The 19,684-nt window shown below is 41.1% G+C and overlaps 1 protein-coding gene across 1 annotated transcript in view; it reads right to left on the reverse strand.

The window, feature by feature from the left end:
• Positions 1 to 19,684, reverse strand: part of LOC120540540 (myocardial zonula adherens protein-like) — a 129,264-nt gene that overhangs the window by 91,287 nt on the left and 18,293 nt on the right. The window contains exon 3 of the mRNA XM_039771377.1: positions 2,972 to 3,058. Coding sequence (XP_039627311.1) covers positions 2,972 to 3,058 — 87 coding nt within the window. The remainder of the gene's footprint in view (positions 1 to 2,971; positions 3,059 to 19,684) is intronic.

Consider the following 19,684-nt stretch of genomic DNA (forward strand, 5'->3'; position numbering starts at 1 on the left):
TCCATTTTTTTTTTCATTTTTCATTTTTATTACTATTTAATTTAATATTGGGTTTTTTTTGTATCAGTATACTGCTGCTGGATTATGTGAATTTCCCCTTGGGATTAATAAAGTATCTATCTATCTATCTATCTATCTAATAGAGCATTTCATATTATCTATCTATCTATCTATCTATCTATCTATCTAATAGAGCATTTCATATTATCTATCTATCTATCTATGTATGGAAACCAAACTAGATGGAAAATAAAGCGAATGTATTCCTATACAGTGACTTTCCCTAAAGAGCACAAAATATTTACAGGATATCATGAAACATTAAATACATAACATTCTCAAACCTGCATAATTCAATTCAGGGTCCCCCAGATGATGACAGGGTGCCAGTGGAGCTCACTAATGCACACTCCCACACATGCCACTAGGAATCATCAGCTGTCTGTACCAGCACATCTTTGGAGATATGGGAGGAAAATCCCATACAGACACAGGGAGAACTTGGGGTACCGGCTGGATTGGTGGATATTGGAAACAGCAGTGCTAACCATCCCACCTAAATCTGCTAATCTGGAAATGGTAATACATGTGGGTGTTACTAACGTTTTTTATTACGCCGACTGCTGTGCCTTAGTGATTCCTGTCAAATAATGAGCAATGGTCATGTGACATGCAGAGTTCAAACAGCGCTCTCTGTAGATGCGGGCCTTTTCATTTTTATAGCTGCACCACATTTCCTTTACCCTCCCAACTCTTTGACAGAAGGCAGATTTTACGGCTTTTTTTTACCATCTCCTCCTCCACCTCTTTATCTTTACTTGTTCTTTTCTTTCCTTTGTACTTCTGTGAAGTGGTTTTTTTTTTTATTTCCATTTTAAGCTTTTACACTTAGTAACATTCTTTTTATACTGTAAGCCTGGATATACGTCTCAGCCCAGTCATGAAGTGGTGGCTCTGAGGCTAGGGATCTGCACTGGCAATCGGAAGATTGCTGGTTCGAATCCCATAAACACCAGAAGTGACTCATTTCCGGAGGGCCCATGAACAAGGCCCTTAACCTGCAATTGCTTCATCCTGGGTGTGACGTTAACTTGTATCCAGGTTAGCAGCAGGTCCTCCAACCTACAGGGAAAAATTAGGGGTTGGTGGCAGGATTGGCACTCCAGCCACTGTAAAAAAAAACTTGTACTGTTCCAGTGTAGTCCTAAATTGTCACCCGCAGCACTTGGGTCCCAATCCAGGTGGTATGTCGTGTGGTGGGTATCAGTGCATGATCCCAACCAGTCACATATCTTAAAATGATTGGGGGATGTGAGAGAATAATTTGAAGGTAACAATACTTAAGTATGTTAGTTTGTAGTGCACACTGAAATATATAAGTATTTGTTTTACAAATGTCATGAAGAGAACTACTGAAATGCTTAAGTAAATAAAAGACAAGAATGTACCAGGAGAATGGTTGATGTAATAGGAGATAATTAAGAGAGCAGCAGATGTCCTATAAACAAGAAGACTGGAGACAAGAGTGTTGAAGAATAGACTTTAATTTAGGTACGTTTTTTGGGTGTAAGTCAACGAACCAATCAGAGTAAATGTATGTATTAATCAGCACTGTTATGTAAATTCAGTTGTTTACAAAACAGACCTCCTCCCTCATTGGTTTGACCATTCAGACACACTAATACACTGCTGTGATAAATATTCCCTCTTCAGCATTAATTAAAGACACAATGGACCAGCTTCCTCCTGCCTGGTTCCTGTCTCAAAAAGGTTTTAGTGAAGATAAGATTTCTTTCTTGAATGTTTATTTCCAAGTGAATTTTTACTACAGGGATTATGGGGAGGGGGGAGTTTCGCCTGTCCAGACACAGGCTGCTGTAAGATCTGGTTGGTTAGATGGAGTTGATTTTAGTACCATTTTGAGATAGTTCAACATGAAAGGTTCTTCATAAAATACAGATTGCTTTATTAAGTTGTGAAGCACTTTAAGATTGTGAGAGAATGGCTGGAGAACTGGGAGTCCCAAAAGCATATAAGTCCCATAAATAATTCCAAAACTGTCCATTGGGATTACTGTTAAAACCTTGACTAGAAACAAAAAAGTGCCTTAAAGAATCTTAGTTAAAATAAAAGATTAATTTTTTAACAAAAAATCGTCAGTGCCCGAGAAGCTCTGTGGGGCACAAAAGGAGCTGCCTAAAGGCGACGCAATCCAAGGAAAACGCAGTCCCAATACAAAATCCAAACGAGCACAGGTTCAAAAATCCAGTAATCCCAGGAGGTACAAAGCACAGCAAAACAGAAGTAAACACTTCACTCCCTAGCGGGTTCAAAATGAACTGCCAAGAACTGCGGGAGACCCTCTGGATTTATAGGATGGGAGGGAAGTTCCTGGCAGTGATTGGCAGGTGGCCCCGCCTCCTGAGAGACCACCAATAACACACGAGACATAATCAAGGCATTTGATAATCACAGACAAAAACAAAGAATAATGCACATATTAAACAAAAGAAACAGTAACATAAATAAAACACATAAAAATTAACAAAACAGACAAGAAACATGACTTTGAACCCAGCCAGGGGAGAAATACTGACTGAAACATGATAGATGGCATAGTGGTCACAAATCCAAAGTCCAGGGTTACATCTCTCACTTGACAGCTTTGGTTGGATGTCCACCATACCCTCATGTCTGCAGGGGTTAGAAGTGTATGTGTTAGGCTAACTGATGACTCTAAACTGGTCACATATGAGTAATGTGAGTGGGTGTGTGTGAGTGGACCCTGAGATGAACTGGCCAACGCACGATACTGCTAGTGATGGTCACAGAGCCCTCGTAATCCTGAACATTAGAACAACAGCAAGTGATTCAGCCCAACAAGCTCATCCATTCTATTCACCCAAATAGCACAGAGTTGAGTTTTGAATGTCCCTAAAGTCCTGTTCTCTATTATCAGTAACTACAGTACCAGTATGGGTGACTCCACGATGGTAGCATTCTCAATGTACATGTGGCCATTCTTTCTTCGCCTAGCAGAGCCAGCTGTCATCTCATCCTGTAATGAAAAGATACAAAAAGGTGTTGGAAATTATTTCAAAGCTTTGCCTCTTTGCCATTTTACGTTTTTTTCAAGAAACCCTGCGTGTGAACAGGATTGGGGGTGGCGGTGTACTGAGAAGTCAACAGCTGGTCCAGAGTATTGATGCTGCTTTACCTTTTCAGTCCTTAGGGTTTGTAGCCTGCTGGACAGCCTCCTCGATATTCAAAAGATTCATAATGCAGCTCTAGGCTGTTGAGCCTGGTGGAACACTCACCCTAGGGTTTGTCTGTGAAGATCCACCAGTTGTCCATTCAAATCACATTTAGAAACCTCACCTTTTCCCTCTGGCGGCACGGTGGCGCAGTGGGTAGCGCTGCTGCCTCACAGTTAGGAGACCTGGGTTTGCTTCCCGGGTCCTCCCTGCGTGGAGTTTGCACGTTCTCCCCGTGTCTGTGTGGGTTTCCTCCCACAGTCCAAAGACATGCAGGTTAGGTGCATTGGCGTTTCTAAAATGTCCCAGGTGTGGGTGTGTGTGTGCCCTGCGGTGAGCTGGCCCCCTGCCCGGGATTTGTTTCCTGCCTTGCGCCCTGTGTTGTCTGGGATTGGCTCCAGCAGACCCCCGTGAGCCTGTGTTAGGATGTAGCGGGTTGGATAATGACTGACTGACTGACCTTTTCCCTCTTCATAGTTTAATTGGCTATGTTCTCTAATTTGATGCCTCTGTTACCAAACCTGACATTTGCCAGTCCTGTCTACATATGCTTTGTAAACTTGGAAAAGGTTTCTGACCGTGTATGCACAGTATTCTGTATTGTCATGTGAAAGGTGCTGCAAGAGTACCTGCTAGGACTTTTGCTGTGCCTCGCCCCTGTTTACGTCTGTGTTGATTGATTTCCTCTGCACCTTTACCTACTCTTCTTCATGCTTAACTTACAATTTCTCATTTTTTTTAGGTCTCTTGCCCCTTATTGTGTCTTTTGTTTCCATAGGCAGGGTGTCTTGTTAAATTACTGCCCTCAGCTGCTACAGTCATTGGAGCCGCACTCGCCTGAGGGCCATTTAAGGCACCTACTACCACAACCACTGTGGCATTACATCCTCTCCAGCTCACATTTGTGCTTCCCCTTTTGTTACTATTTCACGCTTGGACCACACACGGGTCAAGTTGAACAGTTTTTATTCCACCATTTGTAATCTGGCTGAGTCAAGCGACTTTCCTAGGGACAGGCAGTGATACTGTTTTGAACCTGAAGCACATTCATGCAGAAAAGTGTTAAAACAGACTCCTGGGTAATAGATGTGAGAGCGAGACATGGAAGAAAAAAAATCATCGTTCTCATCCTCACCTGCAGTTCTTCTCTTTATGTTTCACTTTTAAACATAAGGTCACTAACATTTCACAGAGCTTTAGGTATTTGTCACTTATCCAGTCATAATTTAGTATAAAGGCTTTTTTACTTTAATTAAAGGTTCTTTTAAATAAAATGAGAAAGTCTCATTTCTATTGAAAAGGCTTAATGTCGACAGTATATATAACTTGATATCTCTAAGATAATTATGGTATGCACACCCAATCATTTCTAAAGTTTCAACAATGGTAGCGTCACAAATTGTGCTTTTTTACCGACTTCACGATGTCTGCATTTCAGAGACCTTTAGTGTGCCTTTTTTTTGTACATAGCATAGAAATATGGAGCCAAACGAAGGGTGCCCAGTTAGCACCAACAGCTCCAGGAATGTTCTTACCACTTACTTACCTACAGTATGTGCTCTGTCATTACAAAAGGCACTACAGTATATAAAAAACAGTTAATGACTGACTTTGGATAGATGCCCACCATACCCTCATGCTTTTATGCAAATAAAATGTTTTGTTATGAAAACATTGGCTTTCAACTTTTTATGATGTACATTAGGATCCAGGATTCTTACGACTTGTCTAGGTGAGACTGAAAATATTTGATAAATAATTGAGGACAAGCCATGTATTAAATAATAATAATGAGAACAGCAATGATGCTAATAAACCGCAACACACTCTGTCATCAGCCAAGAACAAAGAAATTCAACATGTAGGCCTAATGGATGAATCGACAAGGGTTTACTTCAGTCATCTCTCCTTAAGTGTACAGACGAGAGTGCCTGCTTGAAATAATTAGTTCCAAAAGAGTAAATAAAGCACCACAGACACGATGTCAGTGTCATAATTAGCATTTGTTATAAATACATTTTTGCGTGTATTTTTCATTCTTAAAGTCACTTTCATGATTTCTTTGATAATTTTAAGGTTGATTTTCATTACCGTTTTATGTTACTTATACAATGCCATCTTGTGTTCAGTAACGTGCTCACGTTGATTCCACTTCTGACATCACAAGGTGTGGCGTGATAAATTGGCAACAATTGTGTACCACTTTATCCCTTGGTAGAAACTCCGTCTTTGCAATCTTTACCAGTAAATAGTTTGTTATTCAAGTAGGCCTATTGACAGATTTCATATTTTGGTTAAGACTTGCTTTTAACATTTTTTTTGGTCCCTTGGTTCTGATTTGTCTTCCTGGTTTGAACTCATAGAGTTAATTTCAAATTGCAAACTCAAATAAAAATCTTGTAACCCTTTATGTGGAGTTTCTACAGGGTGGTCCAGATCTAATTATGCAATTTTCATTACGCTATAACTTATTAAGTTTGTTACATAGAAAATCACCCAAAAAATCCCGGACCATCGAGAAGTGTGTGAACTGACGACATGAAGAATCGTCTTCACGCCGAACTGGAATCGTTCCCGCATAAATCAAAGTCGTCCAGACGATCTGGATCGGCATAATTAGATCTGGACCACCCTGTACACCGGCGGTTCTCAACCTGTGGGGCGCGAAGATGTGAAAAAAAGAAAAATACATCTATTGAAACCAAAACAAATGAACTTAAACTACATTCTGATCCTAGAAAAATAAATATAGAGTTAGATAAATGTCGGTAAAAGTTAAGTAGGTATAATAAAACTTGTAGCGGTGTATCGGCAGCAAAAAATATAGGAATACATTTTATTAGGGTTTCAAAAAAATGTTAGGGGGACGCAATTAAATCTGTTATGAAAACTTGGGTCGCAAATACTTAAAGGCTGAGAAACGCTGCTGTACACTGTTTATGAAGGGCTGAATTGTGAGTAGAACCTCATTCTTGGCACTGATTTTAAACAAATTGCAGTTAAGCCTTTTGACTCTTTTCATCCTCAGCCAAAAATGAAAACGATTTCCAGTGGATAAAATGAATACCGTATTGTACAACAACTGAAGCCATCAGTCAGACCTACTTTAATATTTTAATAGTATTTTAATACGAGCCGACTTTACTTTCATTATTCAGTTTATAATGTACAACACTTGGTGATGGTGATGCTCAAAATGAAAGCCACCATATAAAAATAAGCACTCAGCATTCCACTGAGGCTGGCATTGCTGCTTCGTAGTTCCAGCTTTACTACACTTGATTTATGTACCTGGCGGCTGTCTGTGTAGCGTTTCCATGTTCTCCAGGGTTTTTCTGCTTGTTTTCTCTCCCACAACCCAAACATGTAATCAATGATTTTAAATTAGCACCCTGTGGGTGTGTATGTGAGTGACCCCTGCACCCAGCCCAGGGGATTGTCCTGCTTGACATCCAGTGCTGTCAGGACAGCCATTGGTCCTCATGATCCTGAACTGGCTGATGTGGGTTACAGAATGAATGAATGTAAGCTTGCTTTGTCTGAATGTTTGTGTAATCGTCAGCATGAAAGTTGCTATACAGAATAACATGAATTCTTGTTTTGTACAGCATTTTGGAATGCTGCTTGGACTGAAATAAACAAAAGTTAGTTCAATAAAGCACTTTGAGATGGTGTGCATACTAAAGGTTGTGGCAGAGCGCCCCTGCACCTGGACGGTGCAATACCTCCCCCTGGACACTAGACGGCCGCCCCCCTGGGTTGAAGCGGTGCCTCAGTTTCCCGCAGGGCTCCATGGGAATTGGAGTTGGGTGCAGCCCTGTTGGGTTCCGTAGGCACTGCCAGGGGGTGCTGCAGCTGGCACTCCTGAGCCCCGTATGGGCAGCGTATTCACCACACCCGGAAGTACAGCCGGAACTCAGCAACCAAACAACCTGGAGCACTTCCGGGTGGACTATAAAAGGGGCCACACCACTCCGGGAACCAGAATCGGGAGGAGGAAGAGGACGAGGTTGTCTGGGAGGAGTGGTGGAGGAAGAAAAGAGTGCTTCATTGTGTGTTTTATTTGGTGTTTGTGCCTGTGGGACACGGGGAAGACGTGCGCTCACAGGTGAAGAAAAAATAAATAGTTTGTTTATTGTACGTGTGCCTCCGTGTCCAGTCTGTGTGTTGGGTCGGGCGCCTATATAGCAACTTTTCACAAGGTGTTATATAAACTAGCCATGGAACCTGTACCTGTTACAAGAACTTGCTATCTCTTACCCTGTGTGTACCTTCAGTGCCTCTCCTCTTTGCGTGTGTGAATGTCTCTTAACCGGTGCTCTCTCTTACAAGCACATTCCCGTAAAGCCTGCTTCTCAGACTCTGTCATCATTTTCGAGGAGCCTTTCTCGTCTACAGTCCAGTTTTCTACTTCACTGTCTTTGAAGGCAACTCTCTCAGCATGCCTTCTATGCCTTTTCTTGTTGTCTTATACAATACAATACAATACAATTTATTTTTGTATAGCTCAAAATCACACAAGATGTGCCGCAGTGGGCTTTAACAGGCCCTGCCTTTTCACAGCCCCCCAGCCTTGACTCTCTCTAAGAAGACAAGGAAAAACTCCCAAAAAAATCCTAGTAGGGAAAAAATGGAAGAAACCTTGGGAAAGGCAGTTCAAGGCAGTGGGTGTCAAAAAGAAGGGGATCAATACAACACAATACAAGAATAAAACACACGTAATCCTCAATACAATATGATAGTAAAATATTACAAGTGCAAGTTATAATCGCATCGCCAAAGCCAAACTGACCAATCACATCCAAGCCAGAGAATGCTCTGAGGAAGTGGACACACACACACACACACACACACACACATAAACGTTTGTGTTTTATTATATGTTTCAACAGGCACATTAGAACAATCAAGATGAGAACAGGCCATTCAACACTATAGAGATCGCCAGTCCTAACCATTTAATTCTTCCAAAATAACCTTGAGTCTAATTTATGAAACTCCCTAAAGTCTTACCGTCTACCACACCGCTTGGTCACTTATTCCATGTGTCTGTGGTTTCTCTGTGTAAAGAAAAACTTCCTAATCTTTATGTAAATTTTACACTTAACAAGTTTCCAATTGTGTTCTTGATGAACTCAAGTACTACATAAAGAAAATGTTTGCTGTGCACAGTACGTTATGGTGCTGCTGGCCATGTAAATCAGAGCTGTATGCAATAAAATTGAATATTAGTTTAATATAATTAATATAATAGGTAGATTTTGGGCAGATTAAGTTTAATATTTATGAGAGGGATTTACAAATTGTAGTGGAATTGACTGCCAGACATTGTTCAGAAGCTAATTATAAGGCTAACAGAATGTCAGGTTATATAGCGCCTTGATGTGTGGAGTACAAGTCACAGGAGGTTCTGCTCAAACTTTATAACACACTGGTGAGGCCTCATCTGGAGTCCTGGGTGAAGTTTGGGTCTCCAGGCTACAAAAAGGACATAGCAGCACTAGAGAAGGTCCAGAGAAGAGCGGCGAGGCTGATTCCATTGCTATATGGGATTAATTATGAGGTAAGATTAAAAGTGCTGAGCCTAATGCTTGCATAAGATTTGGGTCTTGTTAGGTGTGAATACACGATGTGGGGTCTAAAAATCAAAAGTACACCTCATGAGAAGGACTAAGAACTCGTAGTGGACTCGACAGTATCAGCTGCCAGCCAGAGTTCAGTGGCCATTGACAAGACAAAAAGAATGTCAGGTCATATAGCGCCTTGATGTGTGCAGTACAAGTCACAGGAGGTTCTGCTCAAGCTTTATAACACACTGGTGAGGCCTCATCTGGAGTCCTGTGTGCAGTTTTGCTCTCTGGGCAACAGAAAAAATAAGACAAAAAGTCCAGAGGAGAGTGACAAGGCCAATTCCAAGACTGCAGGGTAGGAGTTATGATTAAAAGATTAAAAGAGCTGAGTCTTTATAGTTTAAACAAAAGAAGATTAACAGGAGACCTGACTGAAGTGTTTAAATTTATGAAAGGAAATTAGTCCAGTGGCTCGAGACTGCGACTTTAAAACGAGTTCAACAAGAACACGGGGACACAGTTGGAAACCTTAAGTGTAAATTTCACACAAACTTTGAAAAGTTTTTCTTTGTGCAGAGACCCATAGACACACGGAATAAGTGACCAAGTAGTGTGGTAGACAGCAGAACATTAAGGACCTTCAAAGATTGACTTGATGTTATTTTGGAGGAATTACATGGATAGGATTGAGAAGCTTTCTCAGCCTGTATGGCCCATTCTTATCAAAGTTTTTATAATGTCCTAATAATGAATTGTAAAGAATCCTACATGAACACTCCAATATAAAATGCGCTCTGAATCCTGTATTTGCTTTGCCCAGTACATGTTGATAGCGCTTATCACAAAAGGTCTTATATAAAAGGAATGCTTGTTTTGCAATGGCCCATAATAATGCTTAATATAATGGGTTCAGTTTTAAAAAAGTCTGATTAACTGGCGGGTGTCGCAGAGCAACCCCATCATTAATTCTAGCAGAGGTGCAGCCACACTACGCACAACAGGAGATAAGACACAAATACACAGCGCCATTCATGGCCGTCAAACAGAGGCTGTTTTTGTGCTCAATTTGCGTAACCTGCTTTTCCAGTTCCGGACTGAGAATGAATCTTTTAACCAGTGAATTTGTATTTGCACATGCCTTTTATGTTGATCACCAACCCCAGGGGGCTTTACATGTATTGTAGGAGAGCCCAGGTAACAGAGACATTGCGCATATTCACCCTTCTAGAATGAAGGCGAGCGCTCATGAGATTTGAACCTGTTATTTTATTGCCTCTGAGTGCAGCTGCTTGTTCATTTCACTCTTGAGATAGTGGCATAAATATTTTCTTGAAAAAGTCATTACTGACAATCAAAGTATTTTTACGCTACTTACTCTTAATACTCAGGCCTGCTAGAATCCACTTCTTAATGCGAATGGAACTGACCGCTTTCTCAAACATTTTTTTTGTACAATCCCAAGACACGTGTAAACCATTTGCTCTATTGTTCAAGTTATCACTTCACAGGATAATCCACCCCAGCCTGCTTGAAATGGCTACAGGAGCAGGTCTCTATAATTCTCCCAGAAGTGACAAGAATGGCTACAAAAGCAGAGGGATCAGGAATGAAAGTCAATCTGACGAGGTGTTCTCCCAGGGAGGCTTTTATTGCGACACGCCCTTGTTTATTATTTAAAAGTTACACTCTGTGGCCTTTATCTGCATTCACCGCTATGTTCTGGCCTATTTAACCTTGACTTGCCGTGCTGCCTCTGCCTTCATCAAGCAGGTAACTGAATCCTTTCATCTGCAACTCAAGACAATTCTCTTCTGTTTGCTTGCATTAATGGCATCTTCTTTCTTATTCATTTGTCATCTCCCAAAACAATGCAACATTGTGTTGCTCCACTTCACACATACATAAAAAAAATAAAAAATAAATGGAAAAAAAAAGAAATAATGCGTAATGATGGGAAATGTCACGGAGAAAAATAGTAGCAGGTAGAGCAGACCAGAGCTCTAACTGAACTCAGTGAAGTATGACAACTTGCCACATTAAGGTTTGCAAATACTTGCAGATAAATATATATATTGTATATAATTGTACATACTGATATGTTGTATTCTGATGTGGCGGACTGCCGGGACCCATGCCCCTTTGACACCGAATCCTGGGGAGCACTGGGTGGCAGCCCCCCTGGGTTGCATCGGGGCCACAATTGTGTTACACCAGAGTTCATCCATGTTGGGCTCCGTGGCCACCGCCAGGGGGAGCTGCACGGCTTCCTGAGCATAGACATATATGGCTAGACGCCACATTCACTGTGTTGCCCAGGCGACACGATCTGCCCTATTGCGAGCGGCAAAAGTGCCATTTAAACTAATACAGGTAGACGTGGAAACCGGGTTTTCTGATGAGTAAACAATAACGTTTAAAACAGTATCGTTTACATACAACAGATTTTGGGGAATCGTTTAAATGCAATTATTTATATCCATTTATACACTAATAATGGCAATTATTAAATAATTCCTCCCATATAAGTAACATGTCTCGGACTGCCTTCTTCCATCTCCAAAACATTTCTAGACTTCGTCCTGTTCTTACGCAACACAGTACTGACGTAATGCCCTCGTCACCTCACGTATAGATTACTGTAATGCTATTCTGTCTGGCATCCCACAAAAACGCATCCATCGCTTACAACTTCTTCAGAATTCTGCTGCCAGGATCATAACCTGCCGTTCTAAATCCACTGAACATATCACACCTGTTCTCTCTCAACTTCACTGGCTCCCTGTTCACTACTGAACACAATACTAAATACCGCTCTGAACATTTAAAGCTCTCCACAACCTCACTGATCTCCTCCAGACTGACACTCCTCTCACTCACTCTGATCCTCATCTCCAGCTCGACTTTCTGTACCACACGTCAGACTCAGTGCTATGGGAGCTCGAGCGTCTCTCATTGTGCTCAACTCGGGAATTCTCTTCTCTCTCATATACATTAACTCGATTCAATAACACATTTTAAAACTGCCCTCAAAACTTTTCTTTTCAAACTGGAATACCAATTGTGAATTTTGCACTGTTACTGCCATTTATCTTTGTTTGTTTGCTAATTATTGCTTTTTGATTTATCATTTTCTTGTTTTAATTTTACTATCCATCCACCCATCTATTTCCTAGCCCGCTGAATCCGAACACAGGGTCACGGGGGTCTGCTGGAGCCAATCCCAGCCAACACAGGGCACAAGGCAGGAACCAATCCTGGGTAGGGTGCCAACCCACCGCAGGACACACACACAAACACACCCAGCACACACTAGGGCCAATTTAGAATCACCAATCCACCTAACCAGCATGTCTTTGGACTGTGGGAGGAAACCCACGCAGACACGGGGAGAACTTGCAAACTCCACACAGGGAGGACCTGGGAAGCGAACCTGGGTCTCCTAACTGCGAGGCAGCAGCACTACCACTGCGCCACCGTGCCGCCTTAATTTTACTAATGTTGTTTAATTTTATTGTAAAGTGACCTTGAGTGCTAAGATTATAAAACGGGATTTTCTAATGGCGAAATATAACCAAAACAATTGTTCAGCCTTACCTATAAATGTAATCCCCCGGGATCTGGTGTGGAGCGTACAGCGGTTTGTTCAGTCCCAAGCAGCTCATTATTCATTACTTCACTCCACAGCAGTGCCACTCACAATATGGCGGCGACGTTGACGTACGATGCTGCTGGTCATGCGGCGTCTAGTAATTCTATGTCTATGTTCCTGAGCCCGCCTGGGCTGTGATGCAGCCACACCTGGAAGTGCAGCCTTAATTAGGTCAGTTATCACCTGAAGCACTTCCGGGTGGGCTATATAAGGAGCCAGAAGCCACCACTCTGGGAGCCAGTGTCGGGAGGAGGAGTGGTGGTGGTGTTGGCGGCGGTGACGAAGGATTTTCTATTATTGTCGGTGCTTTGCTTGTGTGTGTTTTGGGGACTGTGTACTGCCTGTGGGACGTGGGGAATACGTGCCCCACGAGTGAAGAAAAATACATGTTTTTTGTTTAGTTTTCATGTGCCTACGTTGTCAGTCTGTGTCGGGTCAGTGCTGGTGAAGTGCTTATTCTCACACTGCGTATACTAGTGTGTGGATGTGTGTGTGTGTGTCTTTGCTGCCATTGTATTTTTTGTGAACTGTTCTGAGCAGACATGATAATAAACTTAAACTTCAGCTTGAAACGACTGCACGTGACGTGAATGTAACGCTACAAGCACCACGCACCACACAAGAGGAGAAGCATGCAAATGGCAGATTCAACAGAGCCAAGAGAAGAATTTAAAAAGAGCCCGACTGGAGACTCTCAACTGGCCCAACAGGATTAGTGGGGTGGGCACACGAGTGTGTGCTGTGGGTACTGGAAGCCAATCCAGGGCTCTGGGATAACATGTGGTATTAGGAGTAGGGTCACAAATAAATGATGACACCTGCATAACTAAAGACAGAAGGATCTTGGAAATAAAACTACAGATTTTTTGGCATTTGTGCAAAGATACTATATATTGTAAAGACAAAATGTATGCAGTATATACAGTAGAGTATATATTAATATTCACACACTCACTGAGCAAATAATTAAGAACTCCTGTACACCTGCTTATCCATGCAATTATCTAATCAGCCAATCACGTGGCAGCAACACAATCCATAAAATCCTGCAGATACAAGTCTGGAGCTTCAGTTACTGGTCACATCAAACTGCTGATCTCCTGGGATTTCACACACAACAGTCTCTAGAGTTTACTCAGAATGGTAAGAAAAACAAAACAACATCCAGTGAATGGCAGTCTATGAACAATAAAGCCTTATTGATGAAAGAGATCAGAGGAGAATGGCCAGACTGGCTTGAGCTGACAGAAAGGCTACGGGAACTCAGATAACCAATTGCTGTGAGCAGAAAAGCATCTCAGAATGCACAACACGTTAAACCTTGAGATGTATGGACTACAACAGCAGAAGACCATTTTGGATTCCACTCCTGTCAGCCAAGAACAGAAAGTTGAGGCTGCAATGGGCACAGACTCACCAAAACTGGACAGCTGAAGACTGGAAAAACGTAGCCTGGTATGATGGTGGTAAGGTGGGAATTCAGCCCCAACAGCATGAATTCATGTACCCAATCTGCTTTATGTCAACAGTCCAGGGTGGTGGTGGTGGTGTAATGGTGTGGGGAATGTTTTCTTGGCACACTTTGGGCCCATTAATACCAATCAATCATCGCTCATGTTGTTGCTGACCATGTGGTGTTTTTATGGACACAGTTTACCCATCTTCTAATGGCTACTCCCAGCATGGTAACCCACCATGTCACAAAGATAACTGCTTTCATGAACATGTCAGTGAGTTCAGTCTTCTTCAGTGGTCTACCCAGTCACTGGATTTAAATCCAATAAACCTCCTTTTGGGATGTGGCAGAACAGGAGAATGTGCAGCGGACAAATCATGGACCAGAATCTCAAAGGAACGTTTCCAACACCTTGTGGAATCCATGCTTCTAAAAAAATTGAGACCGTTTTGAGAATAAAAGGAGGCCCTGACCGCTATTAGTATTGTGGTTTCAAAGAATTTGCTCAGTGAGGGTGAATATAAAAAAACGTGGCAAGTCTGTCTGTCTGTCAGTTTGGCTTATGAACAGGCCAGAAGCATAGTTTAATTTATTACTCATTTTTATTTACTTTAATTCTAATTGTTTTGTACTGGGTATTTTATACTTCTATATATATATATATATATATATATATAATAATAAAAGGCAAAGCCCTCCCTCACTCACTCATTCACTCACTCACTCATCACTAATTCTCCAACTTCCCGTGTAGGTAGAAGGCTGAAATTTGGCAGGCTCATTCCTTACAGCTTACTTACAAAAGTTGGGCAGGTTTCATTTCGAAATTCTACGCCTAATGGTCATAACTGGAAGCTATTTTCTCCATTTATTGTAATGGAGTTGAGCGAAAGCCGTGGGGGGCGGAGTTTCGTGTGACATCATCACGCCTCCCACATAATCACGTGAACTGACTGTCAACGCAGTGCGTAGAAAACCAGGAAGAGCTCCAAAACGCGCTGAAGAAAACATGCATTATACAATTGAGAAGGCAGCGAAACGATAAGAAGCGAGCGAATGACATATACAACCATATTCATGAGTGCTGCTACTTCGGAAACAAAGCACGATGTAAACTTAAAGTTTAAATTAAGTTCATAGACAGGCTGCCGCTGGCGTTTCACATGCCCACAGGTAATGCGGGATACAAGTTTAATGAGAGGACGCAGGATATAAACGAGAGTTTTGATCACTTTGTAACTAAGTTAAAATTGTAGGTGAAGGGTGTGCTTATGCAAATTCGAGACTGTGTTTGTGGGGATTGACAGTTTAAAGGCGGGTGGGGAGTCACGTCATCATCTCCCCTCCCATTCATCTTATTTCGCTCTGAGCTGAGCTCCGCGCTAACACCGTCTTCTGAAGCAACTTCGTCAGACTGCCACCAAATACTCACAGAAAAATCCACAAGTTAATACACACGCTGTCTCTAGAGTTTCTACACACTGAATCCTCCAGGCACTACTTACAAAAGGTCACAATGACAATCGTGTTACGTTATTTTTAAAATCTTTCCTTTTCTTAGCACAAGCACAGCTGAGAAGCTTCGATGCATGTGCTCCATAACGCGTTAAAAATAATGCATTTAATCACACTTTGCATTACAAGCAAAGGGAGCTTTGTCAATGCATGATTTCCTGGTACACGATTACATTGATCAGCGCATCCCGATTCATTTTAGCCTCGCGCCACCTTAGTTTGAGAAGAAGTATGAAAAAATATGAGGTTAACACAGAAAAACAGATCACCAATTCAAGCTTTATGAATAATTGATTCGCCATCAATAATTGTTTTGGTAAAGCCATCCTCCTTCCATTTTATAATTTTTCCGCCACTAGCCATGATTAAATGATTGGTAAAAAAGTAAGAGCGAAGCGAGGGTGACTTATTCAGGCAGGCAGGCGACAGCTCAATTGCTCGAATTTGGATATAAGTAGCTTCTATTTAGTCGCCAGAAATATCTTTGTTAGGAATGGAAGTTGAATTTAATCTTTAAATTTCTATGGTAAAGAAAAAGTTATGCAATGATGACTACATTTAACTATATAACGTCAAAACTTTATTATATAAAGTCATTCACGAATATATAAAGTCAAAACTTGATTATATAAAGTCACTGTCGGAATAAATAAAGTCAAAACTTTAATATATAAAGATGGCGCTGGAATATTTCGGAATATATAAAGTAAGTGCTGGAATATATAAAGTCAAAACTTCAATATATAAAGTCAGCGCTGGAATATCCATCCGTTTCCCAACCTGTTGAATCCGACCACAGGGTCACGGGGGTCTGCTGGAGCCAATCCCAGCCAACACTGGGCGCAAGGCAGGAACCAATCCTGAGCAGGGCACATGCATCATTTTCAAAACATTAACTGAACAGTGTTTTTTTAATTAATTTTTCTGAATACATTTTTGTTAACTTAGTTCAGTTCAGAGTCGTTTCAATCAATATATTTTGACTTTCACTTTATATATTCAGGAATGAGTTTATAAATTACGACGCTGACTTTATATATTCAAGTTTTGACTTTATATATTCAGAAAAAAGTTTTGACTTTATGTATACCGACGCTGACTTTATATATTCCAGCGCTGACTTTATATATTCAACTTTTGACTTTATATATTCCAGCGCTGACTTTATATATTCAGCTTTGACTTTATATATTCCAGCGCTGACTTAATATATTCAACTTTTGACTTTATATATTCTGACGCCGACTTTATATATTCACAAAATCAATTTGCCTGTTTGGCACCCCATAGTATATGTGTGCGTGTATATATATATATATATATATATATATATATATATATATATATATATATATGCCAGCAACACTAATTTTCTTTTACTTCTCGCTGCCAAGCATGAGTATTTTGATATATATATATATATATATATAGATATATATATATATATAGATATATATAGATATATAGATATGACAACAACACTCATATCAAAGACAAAACAATTACATTAACAATCATGTTACGTTATTTTTAAAATTTTTCCTTTTCTTTTTCATAACACACTACTTCTCCGCTGCGAAGCGCGGGTATTCTGCTAGTATATTATCTACAATAGTCTAAATGTATGCATGTGTGTGTGTGTGTGTGTGTGTGTGTGTGTGTGTGTGTATATATATACTAGGGGGTTCACCACTGCTCACTTTCTCGCCAACCCCCCTGGCCTACGCATCTTTGCTGCTCCTGTTGTGAAGAGGAGGGCTGAAGGCACCCCAAGGAGATGCGGTCGCTCCTCCGAAACCCCCTCTTAAACGGTGACACAATGGGAAACAAATACACGTGCCCTGCGGTGGGCTGGCGCCCTGACCAGGATTTGTTCCTGCTTTGCGCCCTGTGTTGGCTGTGATTGTCCCCAGCAGACCCCCGTGACCCTGTGTTAGGATATAGCAGGTTGGGTAATAACTGACTGGCTGACTGACAAATGCAAGTTTTTTTTACCTCCTCTTTGCTCGATCAGCTGCTGCGCCATGTTATCTGCATCTCGCACGGCACTATGAACATTTAAAAGCCTGTACAGCAGCTGTCTTTGTCATCTACTCTTTGTCTTTTATTTCCAGTCCTGGGCGTGGTTAAATCTCATGCCACAAAGTCTCATCTTGTGGGACGTGAGTTCTTGATATTTTTAACTTTATAATTTAAAAATGTATTTAAAAAAAGTTTGATAAATTCTAAAAAGAGTGATACCAAATATATATATATATGTAGGTTTTAAAATAAGCCTGATTTAAAGCGTGACAGAAAAAGGTCACATAAAATCGTTGCACTTTTAGGCTTAGGATTTTATATATAGAGAGTAGATATATATGTGAATGTGCGTGTGTGTTAATACACTTCTAATCCTAGTGCAGCTTAATGATGCAGCACACCCAGATGTCCTAATTTCCTCCATTAAACATAGACAATACATTTAAAGGTAGGGTGTGTTACACCTCAAAACATGTTAGACATTTCTAGAAGCTGATTGCTTATGCTTATGTTGCCTCAAAGAAATTAAGAAATTCCAAAGTGTGATCCAAACATTTTAGTAAAATTCACACCTATTTATGATTGTGATAGAGCAGTGACATCCGGGTAGAAATGATCAAGTTACTTTATGGCGTTGTAAAGCTTTGGGATTGTTGCACATGTTTGTAAACCACTCAAATGTACTTTAACATCAGGCCATACGTTAACAGCTGAATTGTGTGCAGGGCTTATAAGTGATCTTGGAGCTCGGAATATAAGAAATATGCTTACTTTCTTAACTTATATAACTTATATGACAAAAACTCTCTCTAACAATTAAATATATTAATAATACTAGTAACGGGTATGGTGATCCAGAGAAACCCCGCCATGCAAATGTCCATATCCATACATGACAATACCTACAAAGTTTAATAATTAATATTGAAAAGATCCATAAATAATGTAAGAACCTCTAGGATGTTATGTATCGGTGCATCCGACGCTGTCAAGTAGCACCACAGATTGACCAGGAGCTCGCTGATGCAGGTCTGGGAGGAGACCCCCAGGACATCAGGTGCAGGCCCAGACATACAGACACGTGGGGGTCATAGACTACTCAGTCATATTGGTTGGGAGTTGCTGTGATGAAATTCACACAAGTTGGATCAGCCTGTGACTTCAGTTTTTTGACTCTGATTGTCGGTGTGATGTTGAATCAGCCCTCAGTGGGTTGGTGAGTTTGGTTTCCATTGACCGTTGTTACATCATTTTGTTCTCTATGAATTACACAGGGGGCAACACGGTGGCGCAGTGGGTAGTGCTGCTGCCTCACAGTAAGGAGACCCGGGTTCACTTCCCTGGTCCTCCCTGTGTGGAGTCTTCATGTTCTCCCCGTGTCTGTGTGGGTTTCCTCCCACAGTCCAAAGACATGCAGGTTAGGTGCATTGGTGATACAAAATTGTCCCTAGAGTGTGGTGGGTGTGTGTGCCCTGCAGTGGGCTGGCGCCCTGCCCGGGGTTTGTTTCCTGCCTTGCGCCCCGTGCTGGCTGAGATTGGCTCCAGCAGACCCCCGTGACCCTGTAGTCAGGATATAGCGGGATGGATGGATGAATTACACAGCATAACTCAGTAAAGACTGTTCACTTGAATATTTCATTCATTGAGATTCGATGTGTGCCCTTCATATTTTGCGCAGTGTATACACACATATTTAAAATGACTAGTACTGCTGCCTTAAGGTTTGGACCTTTTCCATTATTAGTTGTCATTACTGGGGGTCCTACCTTGAAACCCTTTTTTTTTTTTTACTAACCAAGATTACTTCACAGAACTGTGACTTTGTGACCAATGCGATCTCTAAAACTGTACAGAAATTTTTTTTCAGATTCTAAAAAGAAGCAAAGTTTTGATCAGGCTGCTTTCTATAGTAGGTGATAAGCCATTAACCCTTTCGATCCCGGATTTTCTGTTTTTATGGGGAAAATTATTTTGTGAGATATTCTACCTTTGGAGTGTCTAGGAAGCTCAAACATGAAAAAACAAAAAAAAAATGATCACTATTATTATACCACAGTTGCCAAACACTTCAATCTTCTGATTGATTCTGAATTGAGCTGAAAGTGGAACTACTTCGTATGTAGTGCACACAGTCTGGAAGTGTCCATTTTCACTTCTGTGTTTCCCGGACTGTATGCCAGTCTCTCCAGTCTGCACTAATAGTAGCATGTCCAGTTCC

This window comes from Polypterus senegalus, chromosome 12, assembly GCF_016835505.1.
Source record: "Polypterus senegalus isolate Bchr_013 chromosome 12, ASM1683550v1, whole genome shotgun sequence".
In the NCBI taxonomy this organism is placed as follows: domain Eukaryota; kingdom Metazoa; phylum Chordata; class Cladistia; order Polypteriformes; family Polypteridae; genus Polypterus; species Polypterus senegalus.